The sequence below is a fragment of the Ahaetulla prasina genome, chromosome 1 (genome assembly GCF_028640845.1).
Source record: "Ahaetulla prasina isolate Xishuangbanna chromosome 1, ASM2864084v1, whole genome shotgun sequence".
NCBI lineage: Eukaryota > Metazoa > Chordata > Lepidosauria > Squamata > Colubridae > Ahaetulla > Ahaetulla prasina.
This window is the reverse complement of record NC_080539.1, coordinates 158,654,005-158,679,994: the sequence shown is the minus strand read 5'-3', so window position 1 is coordinate 158,679,994 and position 25,990 is coordinate 158,654,005. Positions and strand designations below refer to the sequence as shown.

Sequence of the window (25,990 nt, the reverse complement as noted above, 5' to 3'; positions counted from 1 at the left end):
CTAGAACAGGGGTCTCCAACCTCGGCAACTTTAAGCCGGGCGGACTTCAATTCCCAGAATTCCCCAGCCAGCTTTGCTGGCTGGGGAATTCTGGGAGTTGAAGTCCGCCCGGCTTAAAGTTGCCGAGGTTGGAGACCCCTGCACTAGAATAGCGGTTGAGAAGGCCGCTAACGGTCCAAAGGGACCAGACATTCCATTTCCCTTGACCCGGAAGCGTTGGGATTCGCCTTTCTAGATATATATTGTGCTTCCGGTTTAGGGTCGGTTGCCACGGCGGCCGCACTCTGGCGCCCATTGTTGTCATGGAAACAGCAGCTCCGGCCAGTTGAAGCGCCTATCCCGCTGGCGCAGAGGACCAGGCAGCGCAGCGACAAGAGGCGATAAAAACGGGCAGGATGTTTGTCTACTTGAGCAAGAAGGTGGGATCGGTGCTTTTTCTGTGGTTTCTTCGTCCTCTTGCCCCCCCCTCCCATCCCCGCCTCTTTTTGCAGGATGCGGTCAGAATTTCGCCCTTCAATAACTTTTCTTAACCATTTCTTTCCAGTTTTGACTTGGCTTTCTTGCTCTTATTTAATCTCTAAATTGCCTGAAATGTATTAAGAGCTATGTATTAATCCCAGTGCAGATTAAAAAGGCAGTGAGGAGAAGGGACTTGCAAGAGTTTGTGCTTCCAGTCAGAACCCTGCCTCGCTATATATGGGTAGTCCTCGACTTACAACGGTTCATTTAGTGACCGTTCCAAGTTGCAAGGGCACTGGAAAAAAGTGAATTTAGGACTGTTTTTCACAGTTTCAACAGAGGTGGGTTTCAGCAGGTTCTGACTACTTCTGGAGAACCGGTAGAGGAAATTTTGAGTGGTTCGGAGAAACCAGTAGTAAAAATTCTGACTGGCCCCACCTCCATCTGTTTTCTGCCTCCCGAGTCCCCGCTGATCGGGAGGAAATGGTGATTTTGCAGTAACCTTACCCAGGAATGGTGAGAGAATGGAGATTTTACAGTATCCTTCTCCTGCCACACCCACCAAGCCACACCCACCAAACCATTCCAAGCCCACCAAGCCACACCCACAGCACCGGTATTTAATATTTTTGAAACCCACCACTGAGTTTCGACCATTGCAGCGCCCCCCTAAATCAGGTGATCAAAATTCAGATGCTTGGCAACTGGTTCATATTTAGGACTGTTGCCGTGTCCCAAGGTTCAATGATCCCCTTTTGTGACCTTCTGACAAGCAAAGTCAATGGGGAAATCAGATTCACTTAACAACCGGGTTACTAACTTATCAATTGGGGTAATTAACGGTGGCAAGAAAGGTTGTAAAATGGGGCAAAACTCACTTGTAACAAATGTCTCACTTAACAACAGAAATTTTGGGCTCCATTATGTTCGTAAGACGAGGACTACCTGTAGAAATATTCATACTCCTAAACTGTATATAGTCATATTTTTGTAGCTGGGTATTTGGATCCAAATCCTTGGCTATAAGTGAAACCTTCACAGTACTTAATAGATGTGAATGTATTCTTCGTTTTACATGTGTGAATGAACTATATGTTTCTCCTACATTTTTCCCAAAGTGTTCACTGTGGCTTCTCTACCCCAATTTTATTTTCACAACTATTTGTAACATAATGTACGTTGGCACATGTGTATGCCTATGGAGAGAATAGATATGTGTGTGTATTATATATAATATTCCCCAATATTTCAATTTCATGATTCTTGCAGGGGCGGGGGGAATTCTACAATTTTCCCTTCAAATATTTGTTGTTTTTCTTTGTTGATGCCAATTGGTATGACAACTAATTTCACTGCATTATGAATTCATTGTACTACTGTTTATGAGCATTATAAGATCAATTATAACTAGAATTTGAAGAGAAATCTCATGGGGATGGAAGAAATAGTCTTGCCTATAAAACTTGGCCACCTGAGTTGGCATAGAACTGGAAAGAACCTAGTTCCTGAATTTGAGAATGCCCAATACTTTTGCAAATACTTTGCAAATACTTTCACACACATATACCCAACAATATGACCCACAAGTACTTCAGGCAAAGCAAAAAGCATGTATTAAATAGGGGTCAAGTCCTTATATAAGGCACAGAAACAAATTTGATATAAGTGATGCATCAGAAAGCAACAAATCAAACAAATGATATAAAGTCTTTGTTTTGTTAGATTTGTGAAAAAACCCTTTTAAACTATGTTGCATCGCCACGTTTCCCACTGGGGTTTATTTCTCTAACACTTTCTACTTTAATCAAGGACTTCAGAATATAGCCTTATCCTTTCCTCAAAGGAAGTGGCTTTAATTTATAAAACAATTGAAAGCAGACATAAATGCCTTCTAAAATGGTAGTATCTTTATTAAAATATTACTAAGGGAAACTCATCAAATTTGCAGATGACCCTGAACTGGCAGGAATAGCCAATACCCCAAAAAACAAGCTCCGGATCCAAAAAGATCTTGACAGACTTGAACAATGGACCCTATCCAACAAAATGAAATTTAATGTTGAGAAAACCAAGGTTTTCACTTAGGCAAGAAAAACCAAAGGTACAGATTAGGTGAAACCTGGCTCAAAAACAGTATCTGTGAGAGAGACCTTTGAATCTTAGTGGACGATCACTTAAACATGAGCCAGCAGTGTGCGGCGGCAGCCAAAAAAGCTAATACAATCCTTGGTTATATAAATAGAGGCATAGAATCAAAATCACATGAAGTATTAGTACCACTTTATAAATCCTTAGTAAGACCACACCTGGAATATTGCATCCAGTTCTGGTCACCACATTACAAAAATACGTTGAGACTTTGGAAAAGGTGCAAAGAAGAGCAACTAAGATGATTAAAGGCTTCGAGAAAAATATATATGAAGAACAGTTGCAAGAATTGGTATGGCTAGTCTGGAGAAAAGAAGGACTGGGGTGACATGATAGTATCAGAAGGCAAGACAAAACAATGGATGAAAACTAATCAAGGAGAGAAGCAACCTAGAATTAAGGAGAAACTTCTTAACAGTGAGAAACAGCTTGCCTTCAGAAATTGTAGGTGCTTCATCACTGGAGGTTTTTAAGAAGAGACTAGACAGCCACCTGTCTGAAACGGTACAGGGTCTCCTGCTTGAGCAGCAGGTTGGATTAGAAAACCTTCCAGCTCTATTCTGAATGATTAATTGATATAATATTATTATACAATATTATATGCCATAATAATATGAAATGCTATGAATGGTTATTATATGATTATTATATTTGGAATAAGTTATTCCATATAGCAATAGTACTCAAACAATTTGGTCTCATTCTTAAAAAAGATTGGGTTCAGAAAAAGTTTATGTGGGCTAAATCTTTCTATTTTTTGTATTAGAAACTGAGAAATTTTAAAATATTGATTTGGTTTTGCAGACATTTTCAGAACTGCCATACCTTACTTCTTTGCCAGTCAAGAAACTTTTTTGATGTTGATGTAAAATTATCTATTGTGTCAAATATTTCTATTTTTAGATATGCTGCATGAAAGAGTTGCATAGTTTAAAAGCATAGGACCTCTGGAAATTATTAATAATTGTTGCAGACTTTTTCTTGTATATATATTCTGTAACATATTTTGCACCTAAAATAATGTATATGCTAGCTTTGGTTTGAGTTAAATTAATTGCTGGAATAATTCAATTTAGAGTCCAGTTGCAGTGTTGTTATTGCTTTCATTTTATTAAAAAAATGTATTTATTTCAGATTACAATTCCTGGTAATGTTAGACTTAGATCTATTTGTTGGAGCAAAGACCAAGGTTATATAGCCTGTGGCGGTGAAGATGGTCTACTGAAAGTTTTAAAGTTAGAAACAAAAACAGGTAAATGACATTTGTATCAATATAAATTTGTTGGCAACCTAGGACATAAAGTGATTTTTTTTTTTTGCTGTGTTGTAACTTGTTCATCTTGTTCCCTCCATGCATTGCTCACATTATTTGTTCTAGGACCGTGATGGCGAACCTATGGCACACTTGCCACAGGTGACACACGTAGCCATATTAGTGGGCACGCCGGCTCAGCTCCAGCGCGCATGCGCACACCAGCCAGCTGATTTTTGGACCTTCTGGGCCCACCAGAAATAGGGAAACAGGCTGTTTCCTGCCTCTGGAGGGCCTGCAGGGGGTGGGGAAGACCCGTTTTTCTTTCTCACCTGGCTCCAGATCCTCTCTATGCATCCAGGGAGGGCAAAAACAGCCTTCCCCAGGCCCTTTCCCATCTTCCGGTTGGACAGGAAGTGACATTTTTTGCTGTTCCCCAGCCTCCAGAGACTCCTAGAACGGCTCTGGAGACTAGGGACAGCAAAAAAGTCACTTCCTGTCCAACTGGAAGTTGGGAAATGGGCCGTTTTGGGCCTACGGAGGGCCTCTGAGTAGGTGGGGAAGGCTGTTTTCGCCCTCCCCATATGCATAGAGAGGACCTGGAGCCAGGTGAGAAAGAAAAATGGGGCTACCGGGCCATTGTGTGCCAGGAGCGGGGGGAGGGGGGTTGCGTGCGCAGGGCAGGGAGCATAGAATTATGGGTGTGGGCATGCGTGTGCACGAATCTTCCCTTCACCACCGCCCCCCATCCTGGCACGTGATGGCAAAAAGGTTAGCCATCACTGTTCTAGGACAATCCTACAATCTGTGTTATACTCTCATCTTCCAATATTTTGGAACCTTACTATAACTATGGTAATTTGAACAATATAAAGTGTATTTGAGACACATTTTGTTGAGATGGATTTTATTAAAATTCCATATATTACACATAACAGAGTTAAGTAATTTTCAATTTTCCTATTCATATAGAGTATAGGTAGTCCCCACTTCAGGTTTGTTCTGTCACTATTGAATGTGCCGAAAAAATGGAATTGTGACAGATCATTTTGACCAGAGCAGCACCCCCGCAATCACATGATAAAAAAATTTGAGCCAAACCACATTTGTGATCACACATACCCATCAATCCTGCCACCTCCTCCAGCAGATGATCATCTTTACTTGCCTCCCTCTGCTGGTCTCCCCATCCTGGCCATGCATGGGGGCGGGGCACCATAGCTCTGGGGCTAATTGTACCCTCACACAATCTCATTCATCCAGCAACGCACCCCCAAACCTACTATGTCTAGCCAACCGCCTGCTCACCCTCACACCCCATCTTCCACCCAGCAGTAGCCATTTCCTGCCTCATTGCAAATCACTTGGGACTTGCAACTTCCTATTGGCTTCCCCACTGATTTTGGTCATTGGAAGACCAAAACTATGACCACAACACTTACTAGCAGAAATTCCAGTCCCTATTTGCATTGTTAATTAAGGACTACTTATATGCAAAATTGCCTCAATGATGAGAGCCCAGAATATGAAGTATTCAATATCAAATGTATGAATAAAGGATATACCTTTTCTAGGTTACAGAAAAGGTCTTTTTAGGTCTTTTCATGCAAAGTGTAATAAAATCTTAATATAATTGATAACAAGGAATATATTATTTTATAGGTCTTAAATGTTGTGGGCATTTTTAAAATCCTTTTTATCCTTTGGTGCTAGGTAGGATTTCAGACATAATTATCAAATTATTTTAATAATATAGAATGAAATTATAGTTTATAATTCCATTCAGTGATTTATATTGTGCTGATTCTGATTCTTGATATTCTGTTTTAGCTTAAGTTCAGTAGTGATTTACAATTAAGTAATGATATATTACAAAACTATAGCTTCCACAAAGTTTTAAAATTTCTGGTTTATTCATTTGTATTACATTTCTTATTCTTTTTCATGTTCTCTTTTGTACTTTATAAGTACTAGTGTGAAATATATATTTTTCTTTAAAATGTTCAATCGAAGAATTTAAAATCAGGAAACTCTTTCCCCCTCCCATTTATGTGAAGTCACAATATCGTGATTGTTTGCCATCAGTTGATGAAAATAAATACATAAATGAAAGGTCCATGCATAAATGCCTAATTAAACTGATTTATTGCTAAAAAATTTAGCAGCTGTTTGGAGTTAGATAAGGGTCCACAGAATTCAAGGGAGGCTGGATTTAGTCCGCTTGTGGCTAAATAGGGATTCTAGGCTGGTCCCTCTGGTTAATTCTGATTCCAAGTTCTAACACTCCTTCTCCTATAGTTAGATAATCAAAATACCATTAAAAAAATAGAAAGAAGTTGGATTTGGGATTTCAACTTCTTTTTAATGAGCAAAAGAGGAAATTCAGTTTGTTTGGAATTCCTGCTTCTTCCTCATCAGTTTCTGCAGGACATACAAAGGTTAAATATTATGATTAATTGAAAGAGGGCACCACTTAGGGAAAAAGTAAGCCAGTAAAAATTATAAATGCTATTTATTTAGGATTCATGTCTCACAACTGCTTTTTTGGGTTTTAGATGAAGCCAAATTAAAAGGACTTGCTGCACCTAGCAATCTCTCAATGAATCAGACACTTGAGGGCCACACGGGTAAGAGTTATTCCTGTTCAGTAAAATAAAATTGCTTTTTGACTGATTTGTTGAGAAAACGATACAGTTTCAGTGATGAACTGTCCATTTCTGCTAGATAAATTCCAATGAATTTCTTGGGATATAATTTTGAATTGGCACGCTTAGAAATAAAATAATAATTCTATGAAAATATCTATTGCTATATATAAAAGAAAACAAAATGCTGTCGGGGCTATTTGATATATGTTATCAGGATATAAAGTAGAAATATGCCTATACCTCAGTTCTCATTATATACTGAAAATTTTCTCCTTGCAACTTCAAAATAGCCTATGCGTTGTTTAGAATATATTTACACAGTATGCTAGAATAATCAGAACAAAATGCCAGAAATGCTATCAGTAATAAATTGATTGTTTGCTCATTTGATATAATTACCTTCAAGTTCCTCTAAAAGGACTGAGACAATACAAGGAAATCTTTGCCTTTCCAAAGCTTTCAATGCTAGCTGAGATATTAATTGTAGAAATAGCCTTCTGGAGCCTCTGGTGTTAGAAGGTTCGACAATGGGGGAAGCTCCACTGTACCCAGACAGCACAACTCTACAGGTGAAAAGGAAGTATCAGAGGTTACCCTGTTGACAACAGTAAGCACAAGATTTTGAAAGGAGGCATTTCAAGAGACGGAAGAAGGTAGTTGTTTCAAAAGTCACGATGCTTCCCTTAAACGACAAAATACATCAATGGTTTGAATTTCGCAAGCCATTACAGGAGCAGCAGACACTCGCAGTTGCTCTGAGATTGCTGAAGCAGAGGAAAGTGTATCATTTGGAGGCTTGAGTACAAGCTATGAAATGTTTGTGCTTTCAAATTAATTCTTACCAGCTGAAAAATCTTCAGAGAGTATAAAGCGCTGTGTCCTATTGAAGCTTGATGTTGTCAAGGAAGGTAGGATGTTTAGAACATAAATTCGTTCTGTATTATCCTAAAAGTTTCTGATTTCCTGGTTTGTAGTTTACACTATCCTGTAAACAGCCTTCATGGTAGAGACTTTAAATAACCGATCCAGAAACATTACTGTAATTTCTGTAGGTGAAAAAAGCTCCGAGTCAGATATTTAAATTAATCTTAAGAACAATATCATGGGCAACAAAATAAACACCGAAGTATATTCCAGGCAAGTGGGTGGATGGAGTTAGTTGTGTAATGATACTGTAAGGTAGTCTGTTGTTTTTATTTATTTACTTTTTTTCTGCCTTTATTGTTTTTACAATAACTCAAGGCAGTGAACATATCCCGCAAACCTCCCTCCTCCTATTTTCTCCACTACAATAACCCTATGAGGTGGGGCTGAAGTGAATGACTGGCCCAAAGTCACCCAACTAGTTTTCATAGCTATGACAGGACTTGAATCACAGTCTCCTGCTTTCTAGCCTGGTGCCTTAACCACTATACCAAACTGCCTCTACACTTAGATGTTAGAATGAAATTAAACTTCACAAGGGTTCAATTAACAAAAAGAACTCCTTTGAGTTAGGCAGTAAAGAAAAAGTGATAAGTCTGGTTCTTAAGGAAGGTACTGCTAAGATTGTATCTTCGAAAAAGAAAATTTTATATAGATATTATTATTATATAGATATTATGCTCAACTTGAGACAAATAGCTCATCTGATGTTAGGAGCAGGTGAGGAACATTTATGTAAATTTTTTAAGGCAGTGGAGATTTTTGTTAATGGAAAGAAATTTCTAGTCTCCAAAATCTGATTCTATAAAATTATTCAGATATTTTTATAAACATACCCACACATATGTTTGTATATGTACAAATCAGTTCACAATCCTATTATAATGAATGTAAAATTATTCTTTTGTTAAATTTATTTGCCGGCCATCTTGCTCTAGGGCTACTCTGGGGAGGGTTACAACAATAAAATGGGGGGTGGGAATGATTAAGAATGTAAACAGAACAATAGCAAAACAATGAAACAAAACTAAACAATGAAAATAATAATAATATGAATTAAAAGATGGACAGAGGAAGAGGAAGAAGTTCAGGGCAGGAGGTGGGGTCAGCTAATTAGTCCAGTAGCTACCTCCAGTGGGGTATCCCTTATTGGGTTCCTAGGCCAGTTTTTTCCCTTGTGGAAGGATAGAATGGTGAGGGCAGACCTCATGCTGGGGGCAGGAGATTCCAGAAGGTGAGCACTACAGCAGAAAAGGTTCTTGTCCTGGATCCTGTTAGCCGGGGTTCCTTGACTAACAGGATTGTCAGCAGGCCTCCTCTGCTGATACGAATGAGTCAAACTTATCGTAGTGGGATAAGACAGTTCATCAGGTAATCTGACTCCATACCACAGAGGATTTTAAAGGTCATAACTAAAAGCTTGAACTGCTTGCGCAAGCAAACTCTGGGCCTCTGTAGCTCAGGCTGCTAATGCAGTCTGTTATTAACAACAGCTGCCTGCAATTACTGCAGGTTCTAGTCCCACCAGGCCCAAGGTTGACTCAGCCTTCCATCCTTTATAAGGTAGGTAAAATGAGGACCCAGATTGTTGGGGGCAATAAGTTGACTTTGTATATAAATATACAAATAGAATGAAGACTATTGCTAACATAGTGTAAGCCGCCCTGAGTCTTCGGAGAAGGGCGGGATATAAATGCAAAAAACAAAAAAAACAAAAACTGGCAGCCAATACAGCTCACGAAGCAATGGTGTAACAAGGGCATTCTAGGGGCCTCAAAGACTGCTAGTGCTGCCACACTTTGTATTAACTGAAACTTCTGAATACATTTGAAGGGTAGCCCAATGTAAAGCACTTTGCAGTAAGCCAGACGAGAGATGAACTAGAGCTTGAGTAACCAAGCACAGGGAGTTCTGAACCAGGAAAGGCTGAGGCTGGTGCAGAAGCCAAAGTGGTACAAAGAAAGACTCTTCTAGCCACAACTGCCACCTGTTCATCAAGCAGGAGTCATGAGTCCAGGAGAATCCCTAAATTGTAAACTGGCTCTGAATGGGTCTCTATATAATGCTTATTTTTAATAGAAAGCACATTACTTTTTTCCCAATAATCTTGTTGTTACTAATGTAATTCAGCAGTACTGTAATATAATTTTCTAGGTGCTGTGCAAGTAGTGACATGGAATGAACAGTATCAAAAGCTAACTAGTAGTGACGAGCACGGACTTATTATAGTGTGGATGCTGTATAAAGGTAGGTAATTTGCTGGAAAATGGCTATTATATATTTGTGGCATTTCAATTCTTAATTGGCTCAGAGATTTCTACAGTATACCTTTGGATCTTTGCAGGCTAAAAGGTTCTAAAAATAATTATTTATTCCAAAAATATTAATATGATAATTTATTCTAAGAAATTTATTTTTAAATTAATATCACGTTGGCATTCTTCCCTCCATCTAAATATATTGCTTTGGTCCCATGTTGTGTTAATCCTAGTATATTTGGGAAGCTTCTTCAGTTTCCCAGCCTCTGAGGCTACGGATTAGGAGCAAAGTGTGAAAAACCACAGACACCCAGATGAAATCCAGAGCTGTATGAGTTTTTTTAAGAAAATCCAAAACACATAAACAAAAACACATTATTACATACATGTCAAAACTTCCTTTTGCTCCGCAAGGGGAAGGGAAGAGCAGTTTTTAAGAGCTCCTTCCTTGCCACCTCCAGCTCCAGCTCTCAGTGTTGGAATGCTCTTCAGAGCAACTTCATGGCAGTGACACAATAACCATGAATCAATGTCCAGCTCAATAGAAGTTACTGAGTTTGCAAATAATTCCTTTTGAATTACTTTCAGTAAGAACAGTTCAGATGAAAAATAGGAGTGTGGTAGATATGGATGATTTCTTTTCCCCTTTGGCTTTAGGTGCTTGGTATGAGGAGATGATCAACAATAGAAATAAATCTGTGGTTAGAAGCATGAGATGGAATGCTGATGGGCAGAAAATTTGCATCATATATGAAGATGGTGCTGTAATTGTTGGTTCTGTGGATGGTAAAGTACTACTTATGCTAATAGAATATGCAGTTTTTTAGAAGGTTTAATAACTCTTATAGTGTTAGTTTCCTTCAGAAATCATTATCTTGCACAATTGCCCTGTTAGCTCCAGAGCTGAAGAAACTTCTTGGAGGAGGAGCGAAATGTCTTCAAAGAAAAACCAGAAAGTCCAGTTGTTCTTGAAAAGCATCTTTGGACAACCATGACCTGGATGACTGAGAATCTCCCTAGACATTCAGCTGAATGCATCTGGAAGATCTTCCCAATAACTCTAATTTTCAGATTATGTAGGATTCAAAATTTATTTCAACAACTGTGCAGTTTTCTGTCAGTTCAATATACGAAGCTGAGGGAGGGAATCCCCAAAAGTGTACGGGGACATGAATGTTCATATGTTCTTGAGCAGTAGAGGTTAAATCATATATTCCCACCTACCGCTTCACACATTTCCATTCCGAGAAAAGTTATCATCACTTGAGTGATTGCTCTCCAAACAGAATATGCCACTATTTTTCAATAACTTAGATTTACTGGGCAATATCTAACCAGAGAGAAGGAATTTTCCATATATTTTACTTTGTCATTTGTTTCCATATTAAAGGAAACATTTGAAATTAAGTCACATTTAAGTTTTACTTTCACAGTACATTCATATCATTTCTAAATAACCCAATTAGCTTTATTAGAATGTAGATAGGCATATATGTTAATGTATAATTATGAGGATGTACAATACCAGGAGAACAATAAAGCCAAAATAATATGATTTTATTACAATTCCATTTCCATTTTTGATATATATTCTTAAAGCAGTTAATGTCCTAATTCAGTTAATCTCCTAATTTAGACAGTGTGAAAGGAACAGAATTGTGTTCCAAGAATGGAACCTTCCTGTCTTCCACAATCCCTTATATTTTTGTATACATTTAATGCTAAGTGAGATGATCTTTTGGAACAGAATGGTATGTAAACAACACAGCACAAAAAGGAAACTGAAGACTGAAGGGTAGTCTTATCAACAGTAAGAATCACATATTTGGATCCAAGTTTATATATTCAAGAATGTATATCAGTAATTTTGAAAAAGTAGAGCTTAGAGTGACGTATTGATAAAAAAAGAAATAAAGCTTTCATTCCTGTTTAAGAGATAAAATTATTTGCAAATTTCCATTTTTAATATTTTCAGTTTTGAACATTTTGTTCTAGTTGTGAGATGCATTGAACTTATTTTCCTTTAAAAGGAAATCGTATTTGGGGAAAGGATTTAAAAGTACAACTTCACCATGTTGCATGGTCTCCAGATGGTAGAACTCTACTCTTTGGAATGGCCAATGGAGAAATACATATTTATGACAAAAATGGGACTTTTATGGTAAGTTTAGAGATATATTCTATTAAGTAGTCACGTTTTGAATACCTTAGTATCCAGTTGTTAGAAATGTTTTTCTAAGCATTCCAACCCACAGTGATCTATGGTGATAAAATATAAAATCATGGTTTTTAATTCTGCAATTGCAGAGTTTAAAAAGATTTTTCCAATCATCACAGGGATTTAAAGTAGTATATTATACTATTTAATATAGCACAACACAGGGCTGATAATTAGCCTATTTGTGAAGCTGATTTAAGGGATATCATATTGATTTGTGAACTGTAGCTATTTCTTACAATACATCTAATGTGTGTGTGTGTGTGTATACACACATACATACGCACAACACAATGAGGCTTAATATTAATATGTAAATCACTATGTTCTTTTAAAAAGATACATGTGTGTGTGTGTGTTATATAAAATTCACTTTTTAAAAGAACACTGTGATTTACATATTAATATTAAGCCTGATTGTGTTGTTATGTGGTTCAGGTTTCTTCACTTACTTATGAGTAATCTCAGTTAAATGTTTGTTAGTTAAATAGTGTTCCTTCAACCAATCATAAAATAATTAGATTTGTGAAAATATATATTTACCTGTATATATTGAATTACTATTATAGATGAAAATGAAAATGAACTGTTTGGTGAATGTAACTGGAGCATTCAGCATTGCAGGAATCCATTGGTACCCAGGAACTGAGGGCTATGTAGAACCAGATTGTCCTTGCCTTGCCATTTGTTTTGACAATGGAAGATGCCAAATAATGAGACATGAGAACGATCAAAGTAAGCATACCTTGTGGTAAGAGTTGTAAAGAAGTACCATAAATTCAGTTGCCTAAAGAGGGCTGAGAAAATATCTAAAGACCCTTCACATTCTCAACATAAACTGATTTTAGCTTCTCCCCTCGGGATGCCGCTTTAGGCCATTGCATGCTAAAACTCGGTACAAAAATATTTTTCCCCCATGTCATCATTCTGTTAAACACCTAACTCCCAGAGTACTGTCTTATGCCTAAAGAAATTTACCCACGTAGTAGGGCTGCATTGCTATTATCCTGTATTGCTATGAAAGAGCCATGGTGGCGCAGTGATTAGAATGCAGTATTTTAGGCTAATTCTGCTGACTGCCGGCTGCCAGCAGCTTGGGAGTTTGATTGTCACCAGGCTCAAGGTTGACTCAGCCTTCCATCCTTCCGCAGTCAGTAAAATGAGGACCCAGATTGTTGGGGGCAATATGCTAACTCTGTAAACTGCTTAGAAAGGGCTATAAAGCACTTTGAAGTGGTATATAAGTAAGTGCTATTGCTATTGTTATCCTTTTCATCTTTTCATCTTTTCCTATTGGTATTTTATTATTTATCCCTTGTTTGTATCTTATTATTTATGATTGTGTCTTATAATTAATGATCTATGACTTATCATTTTGCTGCATTATGTGCACTGAGAGATTATGCTCTGGAGACAAATTCCTTGTGTGTCCAATCACACTTGGCTGAAAACTATATTCCATTCCATTTCCATATTCCATTCAAGGGATAAATATTATAATAAGAATTATCTTTCCGTTAATATATTTGTATATGCCCTTTATATCAGTATTTGTTTGTTTATTTAAAACAACAACCAGATCCTGTCTTAATTGATGCGTCTCTGAGTGTTGTGAGCATCCAGTGGAATCATTGTGGCAACGTGCTGGCTATTGCAGGCGTCCAGAAGATACCTGTGCAAGATAAAGATATAAACGTTGTGCAGTTCTATTCTCCATTTGGTGAGGTAAAAACTATGGATTTTGTGGATTTTCCTATTTCTATATTCAGTGTAAAATAAAAGAACCGAATATTGATAGTTGAAAAACCAAAATGTTCAAACCATGCTCCGTGAAAGTGAGAAGTGATAAAAACAGTAAAGGCAGAGAAATATTTCTGAAACTTAATTTGCTACACTACCAGTTTTCCTCTGTAACATCTGGGGTAACCAGTCCAAAAGACTTACAGACTGCCTTTTGTAACTTGTATACACAAAATGTGGATGAAAAAACCCTCCTTTTTTAATATTCAAGTGATAACTAATGTTCAACAAGTTTGGCAGAAAAACAAAAGTGTTTTCCAAAAGTCAAAAAATTGAATGCTTATACTATAAAGTGTGCTGTGAAGTTTAGCAATATTGTAAGGTTGAGGTGGAAGCTGTTCTTAATCTTTCTGCCAGTATGTTATATAACATACTTATCCTTATAGGTGGAATAAATGAATGCACAGAAAGAATTTGATTTATCATTCAGTTATAGTGACTGTGAAGATATTGTGAATTACTCGTATCCTCTAACATTAGCATTTCTAATGTTTGTTTAAAATATTACAGTTGTTTTTACTGTGGTGTGCTTATCTAATTCCAATGTATATGTGATTTTCTCGATCATTTTCACATGATTGAGATGATATTTTTGTCATCTGGGTTTCTTTGCATTTATTCAAACCTGTTAATATCTGTTTTTTTTACAGCCGCAGGTTCTGTAATTAATATTCAAAACAGTAAGGTTTACATTGGAAGTAGTCGACTTTCAAGTAATTTATTCACATAAATATCTAACATTATTAGGAGATACAATTTTTTAAAATTTAAGAATCAGGACAAATATTTCTCAAGATTTTTCTTAGCTCATTTAACCTCTTTCAGTAACTTCCAAGAAAATATTCAATATAATATTATTATTATTATTATTATTATTATTATTATTATTATTATTATTATTATTATTATTATTATTATTATTTTAATTTGTATACCGCCCTTCTCCCGAAGGACTCAGGGCGGTTTACAGCCAGAATAAAAATACAGCAATACATACAATATTAAAAACAAACATTAAAAAACTTATTAAATTTGGCCTAATATTAAAATACAAGTAACACTAAAATTAATAAAAAATTAAAACCCCATAAAATCAGTTAAAAATTGAAATTAAAATTCAAGCCAGTCCAGCAAGACGAAACAAATAAGTCTTAAGTTTGTGGCGAAAGGTCCGAAGGTCAGGTATTTGTCGAAATCCAGGGGGAAGCTCGTTCCACAGGGTAGGAGCCCCCACAGAGAAGGCTCTTCCCCTGGGGGCCGCCAGTCGACATTGTTTGGCTGACGGCACCCTAAGGAGTCCCTCTCTGTGAGAGCGTACGGGTCAGTGGGAGATACAAGATGGCAGTAGGCGGTCCCGTAAATATCCTGGTCCTAAGCCATGGAGCGCTTTAAAGGTGGTAACCAATACCTTGAAGCGCGCCCGGAAGACAACAGGCAGCCAGTGCAGTCTGCGCAGGATGGGTCTTACATGGGAGCTCCGAACCGCTCCCTCTATCACCCGCGCAGCTGCATTCTGAACTAACTGGAGCCTCCGGGTGCTCTTCAAGGGGAGCCCCATGTAGAGAGCATTGCAGTAATCCAAGCGAGAAGTAACAAGAGCATGAGTGACCGTGCATAGGGCATCCCGGTCCAGGAAGGGGCGCAACTGGCAATTCAGGTGAACCTGATAAAAAGCTCTCCTGGAGACAGTCGTCAGGTGATCTTCAAACGACAACCGGCCGTCCAGGAGAACGCCCAAGTTGCGCACCCTTTCCATCGGGGCCAATGACTCGCCCCCAACAGTCAGCCGCAGCTGCAGCTGACTGTACCGGGGTGCCGGCATCCACAGCCACTCCGTCTTGGAGGGATTGAGCTTGAGCCTGTTCCTCCCCATCCAGACCCGTACGGCTTCCAGACACCCGGACAGCACTTCGATAGCTTCGTTGGGGTGGCCTGGGGTGGAAAAGTACAGCTGCGTATCATCAGCGTACAGTTGGTATCTCACCCCAAAACCACTGATGATCTCGCCCAGCGGCTTCATATAGATGTTGAACAGGAGAGGCAAGAGAATCGACTCTTGCGGGACCCCACACATGAGGCGCCTCGGGGTCAATCTCTGCCCCCCTGTCAACACCGTCTGCGTCCGGTCAGAGAGGTAGGAGGAGAACCACCGATAAACGGTGCCTCCCACTCCCAACCCCTCCAACCGGCGCAGCAGGATACCATGGTCAATGGTATCAAAAGCCGCTGAGAGGTCTAATAGGACCAGGGCAGAGGAATAACCTTATCCCTGGCCCTCCAGAGATGCTACTTATTTATTTCTATTTTCAAAATACTTCTAATAGTATGTAGCTAATTTATGGTTGATGTCATTTCAGCATTTGCGTACGTTAAAGATTCCAGGGAAACAAGTATCGGCTTTATCTTGGGAAGGAGGCGGTTTAAAAATAGCATTAGCTGTTGATCAGTGTATTTATTTTGCAAATATTCGACCAGACTACAAGGTAAGGAACATGTTAAAATATTATCAGATCCTGAACAGTTTTTTTTTATTGAAAAAGTTTTACAACAATAATTAAATTTTCCCCCCTTCCGCCCTCCCTCCAAAACCCCCCTCCCCCCCCCGGACTTCCCGGAGCAAACACAAGGTATAGTTCATTAAACAAACAGTCATACATTAAATTTTTAAAATCTAACACAATTATAATCCTTCTCTCTCACATAACCTGACTTCTTCCATTAAAATCAAAAACAACATCCTTCATTCAAAGGCAATCCGAAATTTCTTAATCTGATATCTATTTTGAATATAATCAATCCAGTTCTTCCATTCATTTAAATATTTTTCTTGAGTACTGTCTTTCAAGAAGGCTGAGATTTTAGCCATCTCAGCCAAATTGGAAACTTTCAATATCCATTCTTCTATTGTGGGTAATTCTTTTTTCTTCCAATATTGTCCAATCAACAGTCTTGCTGTTATTAAGTTCAAAATCAACTTAGTCTCAATCACTGTACAGTCCGTTGTTATTCCCAAAAGGAAAAATTGTAGGAAATTTATCTTCTTCTTCAGAACATTCTGCATAATCCACCAGATTCTTATCCAGAAAGACTTAATTTTCTTACAAGTCCACCATACATGAAAATATGTAGCATCATCACAATTACATCTCCAACATTTCGCTTGCATATCTGGATACATACATGATAATTTCTTAGGATCTAAATGCCATCTATAAAACATCTTATAAAAATTTTCCCTTAATTTTTGCGCTTGCGTAAATTTAACATTTCTAACCCAAATTTTTTCCCATGTTTCCAACATTATTGGTTCTTGAATATTCTGTGTCCATTTTATCATACAATCCTTTATTAAATCTCTTTCAGAATCTATTTCTATCAACACATTATACAATCTCTTTATATGCCCCTGGGTTTGATTCTAATTTGTTTAACCAAATTTTCTTCATTTTGAATAATACCAATTTTCTGATCTTCTTTCCATCTAGCCTTTAACTGTCCATATTGAAACCAAGTATAATTCCTCCCTTCTCCTTTTAATGTATCCAAAGATTTTAGTTCTAAATTTCCCCTCTCATTGTATAAAAGATCTTTATAAGTAATCATTTCTTGTTCCTGTTCTATATTTATATTCTCTACTGCGTGCCGAGGACTTATAGGAATTTTATAATTTAACTTATAATAATATTTTTTCCAGACACGCAGAAGAGAAATTCTCAACACATGATTCTTAAAAGCTTTATCTACTTTCTTATCATACAATAAGTATGCATGCCAACCATATAATAAATCATAACCTTCTATATTCAAAATCCTTTCCTCCGTCAAATTAAACCAATCACTTATTACCAAAAGAACAACTGCTTCATAATACAGTTTTAAATTAGGCATTTTTAATCGTCCTCTTTCCCTTGTATCTTGCATTATTTTCATTTTGACTCTCGCTTTTTTCCCTTCCCATATAAATTTATTAATTCCAATCTGCCATTCTTCCAAATTTTTATCTTTCTTAATTATTGGTATCATCTGAAACAAGAACAAGAATTTAGGCAAAACATTCATTTTATAGCTGCTATTCTCCCAACAAAGATAATTGTAATTTTTCCAAGTATTCATTTCCTTCTGAATTTTTTCCATAACACATCATAATTATTCTTATACAATTTCCATTTGATGAAGTAAGAAAGACTCCTAAATATTTAACCTTTTTTACAATTTCAAATCCTGTTATTTCCTCTAGTTTTTCTTTCTGGTTCTTAATCATATTTTTGGTTAACACTTTTGTTTTATTTTGATTCACTTTAAACCCTGAGACCCTTCCATATTGATTAATTACTTCCAACAAATATACACTGAATTTATAGGCTGAGTCAACATAACAACCAAATCATCTGCAAATGCTCTGACTTTATATTCATATCTTCTAATTCTAATACCTCTATCTCCCTTAACTCTCTTATCTTATCCAATAAAGGTTCCAAAGATAAAATAAACAATAAAGGTGATAAAGGACACCCCTGCCTTGTTCCTTTCGCAATTTTAAAACTATCTGTCAAACTACCATTAATTATTATCTGAGCTGTTTGCTCTCCATAAATTGCCCTAAGTATTCGTATAAAACCATTTCCAAATTGCATTTTGTCTGTTAATTTAAATAAAATTCCCAATGCAAACGATCAAAAGCTTTCTCTGCATCCAAGAATATAAACGCTGCCGGAATCTGATTTTTCTTTTCCAAATATTCCAATAAATTCACTATCTGCCTAACGTTATTCCTCATTTGTCTCCCTTTTATAAAACCAAACTGGTCAGTGTGAATCCTTTGTTGTACAATTTCCATTAACCTATTTGCCATTATTTTTGCAAAAATCTTATAATCATTATTCAAGAATGAAATCGGTCTATAATTCCCAGGCTTAGTACAATCCTGATCCTCTTTTGGTATCAATGAAATAAAAGTAGTCCTCCATGATGGTGGTACTCCTCCTCCCATCAGTATCTGATTAAATAACTCCATAAGTGGACCAACTATCTCATCCTGTAACTTTTTATAATATATTGCTGTAAGTCCATCTGTGCCCGGGGATTTCCCTATTTTTAATTGCTTTATTACCCAAATAATTTCCTCAGAAGTTATAGGCCGATTCAACTCTTCCCTTTGTTCATTAGTTAAACCTTTAACCTTATATTCTTTCAAATATTTATCAATATCCATATTCAATATTGTATCTCTGGCATATAAATTTGTATAATATTCCAAGAAAGCTTTTTTAATTTTATCCTGTTGAAATCGCACTTTACCCTTGTATTCAATTCTTTCAATAGTACGTGCTTTCTGTCTTTTCCTTAACATATAAGCCAACCACCTCCCTGATTTATTGGCATTACAAAAAGTATTATGTTTAGCATATTGTATATTGGTTGCCACCTGATCTGCCATTAACATATTAAATTGACTCTGTAATATCTTTATCACCTCAGTAGTTTTTAAATCATGTGGATTATATACCAATAATTGTTGTTTCCTCTGAATTTCCTCTTCTAAATCCCTACGCTGTTTTTGTAATTTTCTCCTCTGTCTACTATTAATATATATCAAATTTCCTCTCATAAAGGCCTTGCTAGCGTCCCACACCATTTCTATCGAAGTTCCCTTACCCAAATTATGATCAAAAAATTCTTTCATTTGAGATCCTGAATAGGTTTTAATTGAGCATCTACTTGCTACTGTATTGCTTAATACGTTTTTGGGTGGATTTTTGGTATATTATACTTCACTAGTTATGATTATTTTTATTGATATAAATTCTATTCCAATTATTGGAATTGTGATTCAGAACATCAGTTTGGGGGGGCGGGGTGAGAGTGTGTTTCTTCAAGACCCTATACCATTCTCACAAACAATAATTATCTGAAGCATTCAAAATTTTAAATGGGATTAATTATCGGTATGAGAAAGATATTCATCAATGTTGACTTTATAAATACATTTCTACATACTGTATTACAATGTTATTGAGGAATATTAATATTGTTTTTCTTAACAGTGGGGTTATTGCACGAACACAGTAGTGTATGCATATACCCGACCTGACCGTCCAGAGTATTGTGTTGTCTTTTGGGATATAAAAAACAATGAAAAGTATTTGAAATTTGTCAAGAGTTTAATCTCGATAACAACCTGTGGAGACTTCTGCATTCTGGCCACTAAAGCTGATGAAAATCAACTACAGGTATTATTGTTTATTTTAAAATCTTAGCTGTTAGTCCAACTGTTATTCTTTCTTGATCAATAATTGAATTCTTATGAAATTCTAAATTGTCCCTAGTACTACAGAACATATGAATTGGAAAGGATATTATAGGTTACCTAGTCTAATTCTCTGCTCAGTACAGAAATCCCCTAAACCATCTCTTGATAGGTACCCATCTTGTCCCAATTTCTCCAGCAAAGAGTGTGCCACTCTTCTAGGCAAATTGTTCTGTTGCATACAGCATTTACCATTGTGAAATTCCTCTTAATGTTCAGCCTGTACTATCTTTGATTTCATTGAAGTACAAGTCCATTCCTTCTGTACGTGACAGCATTTTAGAAATTTGTAATTTTTTACCACATACAGCAGCATCTACTTCAGAAATCCAAATGATACAGGCAAGAATGTTCTGCTCTACTTAGCTGTAACTGTTACTGCTTTATCTTCTGAAAAAAAAAATCATTATTTCTCGTATCTCTTGTACAATGCTTACAAAGGAGGAGGATGAAACAGAATCCGTTGGTGGAATGGTAAAACAATTATTTTTAAATGTTATCTTAATTGATAGGGTGGTAGTTATATGATAATACATCTATCAAAATAGCATTTTCGTACCATGCAATTAGTATACATCATACCTCAGTTCATTATAATTTCTGGAATTGTCCTTTCTTGATTCACAGATGTTGTTAGATGAGAAAAATGACTATCTACTCACTTAGGGTGAAATGGGTCGAAATGCATATATCTTCACAACTGTCTTTAGTTCTTTGGAAAAAATGTTTATTTTATGTTTGTTTTATTTTATTTCTTCAGAACAGATATTCTAGACTGGTTCATGAGAGATATTCTAAATAATAAAATATAGTAAAACAAACAAGAAGCAAAGTACTTCTTGTACTTTGCTATAGTAATATTAAAAAATCAGAAAGACATGATTTTTTAGACCATGAATTCTCCCACTTTAGCCGTGAAAGCCAGCTGGGTGACCTTGGGCCAGTAATTAACTTTCAGCCAAACCTACCTCCCAGGGTTGTTGCTGTGGGGTAAATAGGAGGAGGATGGTGTGCTGGATACGTTTGCCACCTGGAGTTATTTGTAAAAATAATAAAGGTGGGATACAAATAAATAAGAATAGAATCATTTTGCCTAGTGGCAAAAAGATACAGAGTAGAAAATAGATGTGCTCATTTGGTTTATTACCCTCCTTGTTTCTGGTAAAGATAATAAAGATTGAAGGGCTTCCGCTGAAGATATTCATAACTATCTCATATGACTCTTGGGATAAAAAGGGAGAGGTAACTTAGGGAAGGTTTGTGTGAAGAGGAAAATGGGCAAAGATGAAGCAAGTAGAGATGACAGTGGCAAGACTTGAGCAACATTACCAACTGCTGCTGCAAGACTTACAAGGACCTAAATGGGAAGCTGCTGGGAGCAGCAGTGCTTAAAGCTCAACCTTGGGAATTCATGCTGATGCTTAGAGCTTAGCTTAGAGGTTGGCAGTAATACTGTCTTGCAGCTGGAAGGCAGCCACAGTGAAACAAAACACTAATGGCTAAGGCAAGCCTGCACTAACTCCAAAAGTAGGCAAATAACACTAGGAGGAGGCAAGAATTGGGCTCCATGCACATATGGGGAGACTTAAAGGGTCAGAAAGGACTAAATAAGCTGAAGATCAAGACCTTAGTGACCTGTTCCAAGGTGGACTGGTAAGCTGATGTTAACTATGTCCAGAACAAATTGAACCATGAGGGACAATGGGGAGGAAGAAGGGGCTAGAGGCCTCTAGTGGGGAAATCTTGAAATTAACACAATCTTAGAAAAACCTCCACTTTATAAAATTGTCATAATTTATGTGATTTCATTTTACTTACTTGAGATTTTATACTTCTTTTGATTATGAATGATGAAATTTTGAGGGGAGGTTCTATTGTGCAAGAATATATCATAAATATTTTAGTACGAAGGAAGAGGTTATGTTTACGTAATACTGGTGCTTCTATTTATGAAAAGGAGTCTTTTAAATTCTATGGTTATTTTTTAAGTTGAAAAGTCTTTAACATAATACTAATAAAGTATAGGTATTGCTCCTTTTTCTTCTCTGATGAATTAAAAATATGATTATATTTTCAAATAATAAATTGTTCACTTTGTTCTTTATGTAATCCATGCAAAATATTGGCTTATATTGGAGAGTGTTGGATTTTTCTTGTAATAATTCCATGTGTTTTTATTTTTCTCTAGTATGTACTTGTGCTTTGTAATTCCATTGGCACACCCTTGGATCCAAAATATATAGATATTGGTAAGCAAATATTTAAAGTATATCTGTATATGTTTGTATGAACGTTATTCTCAATCTGCTGTTCTCATTAACACAAATAGAATAGAATAGAATAGAATAGAATAGAATAGAATAGAATAGAATAGAATAGAATAGAATAACAGAGTTGGAAGGGACCTTGGAGGTCTTCTAGTCCAACCCCCTGCCCAGTCAGGAAATCCTACACCACTTCAGACAAATGGTTATCCAACATCTTCTTAAAAATTTCCAGTGTTGGAGCATTCACAATTTCTGCAGGCAAGTTGTTCCACTGATTAATTGTTCTAACTGTTAGGAAATTTCTCCTTAGTTCTAGGTTGCGTCTCTCCTTGATTAGTTTCCACCCATTGTTTCTTGTTTTACCTCAGGTGCTTTGGAGAACAGTTTGACTCCCTCTTCTTTGTGGCAGCCCCTGAGATATTGGAACACTGCTATCATGTCTCCCCTAGTCCTTCTTTTCATTAAACTAGACATACCCAGTTCCTGCAACCGTTCTTCATATGTTTGAGCCTCCAGTCTAGTTATTTGGTAGACTTTTTGTTGCAAGTTACAAGTTTTTTTACTTAGGCTTTTCTGATTTCTGCATTGTTTTTAAATATATTTCCCTAGACCCAGTTCTTAAATTGACACAGCATATGATATTCCGTATAGAATAAGCTAAATCAGATAATAATAATAAAGATGGACAATATTACATTCTTACTGCCAATGTAGGTCTGTGGCTGAGAGACAGCCTCTTATATAACTAATATAATTTACATTACTAATTTTGTGAATTGGTGGATAAGATGAAATGACAAATTATTCTTCCAAACTACAACTCAATCCTTAGATTACAAAAATATTTATGCTTTTTTAAAAGAACTTATACTGCCTAATATGTTTAATTAAGCCACAGTTTTGCAAAAAAATATATATGCAATGTTACTGTTCATTGTTCACATCTGATACTAGATGAATTTGCATCAAAGTAATGATGGGCCTGTTCTAATTATTATTTATTTTATTTATTATTATTTATTTATTTTATTTATTTAATCAAATTTTTATACCGCCCTATCTCCCGAAGGACTCAGGGCGGTTTACAGCCCGATAAAAATACAAATATAATACAAGATAAATTATATATTTATGCCATCCATCTCCTTTGTAGGGTGACTCTTTAATTTGTGTTTTTTGTTTGAATTTTATAATAGCCCCACTGTTCGTTACAATGACCAAAACCCAAGTCATAGCAGCTTCAAAAGAAGCATTTTATATCTGGCAATACCGTGTAGACAAGAAACTCACAGCAATGGAAATTAATCAGGTAGCACGGACCAGAAAAGAAGGCAAGGAAAGGTTTGTCCACTGGTTTTTTTTTTACTTCTTTTTCTTCTGCTGTATATCTTGCCACTTATGGTGATTTTATCACATTTGATTAATAATCTTAGCAGGAGAAAAAATACTTTCTAGGAGAAGGATGTAGAAAATCACACCCATATTGATGCTAAGAACTTGCATGATTATGTCCATGTAGTCACCAAAAGATCAAAAGCAATTTAAAGGAATGTTTATCTAAAAAGAATTAAAATGGCCGTTTTATGAATAATTGCAAATACAATTGAAACAATTTGTTCCTTGTAAATAGATCTGTTTTGTAAAATGAAAGTATGCTGATGTCAGGAGTCACAATTGGAATTTAAAACTCTTATTTGAGTAAGTCCTCCCGAATTGTTGTACACTTTCTCACTGTAAACTTCTGTGCAATATTTGCTTGGTTTCTTTCAGGATCTACCATGTGGATGATAGTCCTTCTGGAGCAGGTGATGGAGCTCTTGACTATGCTAAGGTCCTACAAGTAAGTTCCCCTTTTAAACAGTAGCTGAATTCCAGGTGCCAAGTTTGTTTATGGGTTACTATTTCCATCTTAAAGATGGAATCACCTTTTTTATTTAAACAGACATGTTTTGTGTTATAGCTCAGCAACATTTCTTAATGTTATTTCACCTATCCTAGTGGCTTGCTTTGCATCTTGTTCTAGAGAAGTAAGTTAATTTTGCCTATTACACTGTTATTATTTATATGGTTTCAGGGAACAAGGGATCCTATTTGTGCAATAACTGCATCGGATAAGACACTGATTATTGTAAGTAATAGAGAAGTAATTTTGCTTTATTTTACAATATTTGTTCTTTGCTTTTCAAATATAATGGTTCTTAAAATAGTTGAGAAGAATAAAATTAGTTTAAAAGTAAATAGTGTATCTGGACATGATGGATTTGAATTTATATATTGTCCATTAACAAACAGAATTGTACCTAGGAATAGGGAAAAATTATAATGAAAGGTAATCTGCAACAACACAAGCACAGAATATAGTACCTGGTACTTTAACAATATTCTAATTAGTTTATTGGAAAATTGAAAGTGTTTCAGCCTAATCCCAGCAGGGATTACAACATCTTACATAAAAGCACAATGCAACCACATACATGAAGAATTTTATACATTAAATATTTTTCTGGATGATAATTAAAATAACAGTTAAGAAATGCAGAATTAGAACTATGGGTTATTTGTATATAAATAACTTGATAGACAAAACTTAAGAGTGAAACATGGTGACCCATTTCAGGGAGAAAATCTGCACAAGTATCTTGCATTTTGTAGTTTGAAAATCTGGCTTATACCAAATGTAATAACAGTATTTTCTTAATTATGACTTAAAAAGCTGCTATAATCATTATATGTTTTGAAGGGAGGACTGGTAGATGCGCAGGCAAAAAGATCTTCCATGTCAGTTTGTTAGGCAAACATATGCATGCAGGAATGCACCAATTATTCATTTATTCAGTTACTAATTTAATCAGAATATTAAGACAAAAGCCATTCCGAAATGCAGCAAAGGTTTATTAAATGACATGATACACTATTTGCCTTATTAAGTGCTCTAATGAAGAACCGTTTTGCTTCATAGTGCCTCACTATTTATTTTTGCCTAGGGAAGAGAATCTGGCACCATTCAGAGTTACAGGCTCCCCAATGTTGGTTTAATTCGAAAATATATCCTAAACTGTCGGCCCTACCAAATGTCTTTGAATTGCAAGTCTAGGTAAGAAAAGAAAGGTTTGTTATTAAAGTGATTCTCAATTTTTTAGTTACAGGTCTTATAAATTGGTTAAATGGGTCTTGAAGGATTGTAGATAATGTATTATACTGAAAACAAGATTTTAAAACAGGTAAAGAACAACTATGATGGGAATGTTAAATTTTGTTTAAATAAATATTCCTATTCTCTATATTTGTATTACAGAGCAAACTTTAGTTTAAAATTCTTTTTGTTTTTGCTGAAGAGGTATCCAGATAAAGTGCTTGTTTTTAATTTAACACTGAAATATTAATCAAAAGTATTTTTCCCCTCTGCATTTGTTATGTTTGTAGTCGTCTAGCGATCATAGATATGTTAGGATTGCTGACTTTTTTTGACTTGGATACAAGAGTAACTGATGGTTCAGGAAGCCAAGGAGTCGGTGAACAACTCAAATTGGAACGTAGAGATGTCTGGGATATGAAATGGGCCAAAGACAATCCAGATTTGTTTGCCATGATGGAGAAAACAAGGATGTATGTGTTTAGAAACCTGGATCCTGAGGTAGAGTAACTAACAATAATGAAAAAAAATATTAATTTAATTATGATCAATATCATCAACCGCCTCTTTAAATTT

At 36.1% G+C, this 25,990-nt stretch overlaps 1 protein-coding gene across 1 annotated transcript in view; it reads left to right on the top strand.

The window, feature by feature from the left end:
• The first annotated feature begins 278 nt into the window (after positions 1-278).
• The window catches only part of WDR35 (WD repeat domain 35), a 43,923-nt gene continuing 18,211 nt past the window's right edge, over positions 279-25,990 (top strand). Inside the window, exons 1-16 of the mRNA XM_058179171.1 lie at positions 279-419; positions 3,742-3,859; positions 6,415-6,486; positions 9,586-9,678; positions 10,347-10,475; positions 11,720-11,850; positions 12,477-12,642; positions 13,487-13,632; positions 16,065-16,190; positions 19,752-19,937; positions 22,203-22,263; positions 23,478-23,622; positions 24,052-24,121; positions 24,356-24,409; positions 25,266-25,375; positions 25,705-25,915. Of these exons, the coding sequence (XP_058035154.1) occupies positions 396-419; positions 3,742-3,859; positions 6,415-6,486; positions 9,586-9,678; positions 10,347-10,475; positions 11,720-11,850; positions 12,477-12,642; positions 13,487-13,632; positions 16,065-16,190; positions 19,752-19,937; positions 22,203-22,263; positions 23,478-23,622; positions 24,052-24,121; positions 24,356-24,409; positions 25,266-25,375; positions 25,705-25,915 (1,842 nt within the window). The 5' untranslated portion in view covers positions 279-395. The remainder of the gene's footprint in view (positions 420-3,741; positions 3,860-6,414; positions 6,487-9,585; positions 9,679-10,346; positions 10,476-11,719; positions 11,851-12,476; positions 12,643-13,486; positions 13,633-16,064; positions 16,191-19,751; positions 19,938-22,202; positions 22,264-23,477; positions 23,623-24,051; positions 24,122-24,355; positions 24,410-25,265; positions 25,376-25,704; positions 25,916-25,990) is intronic.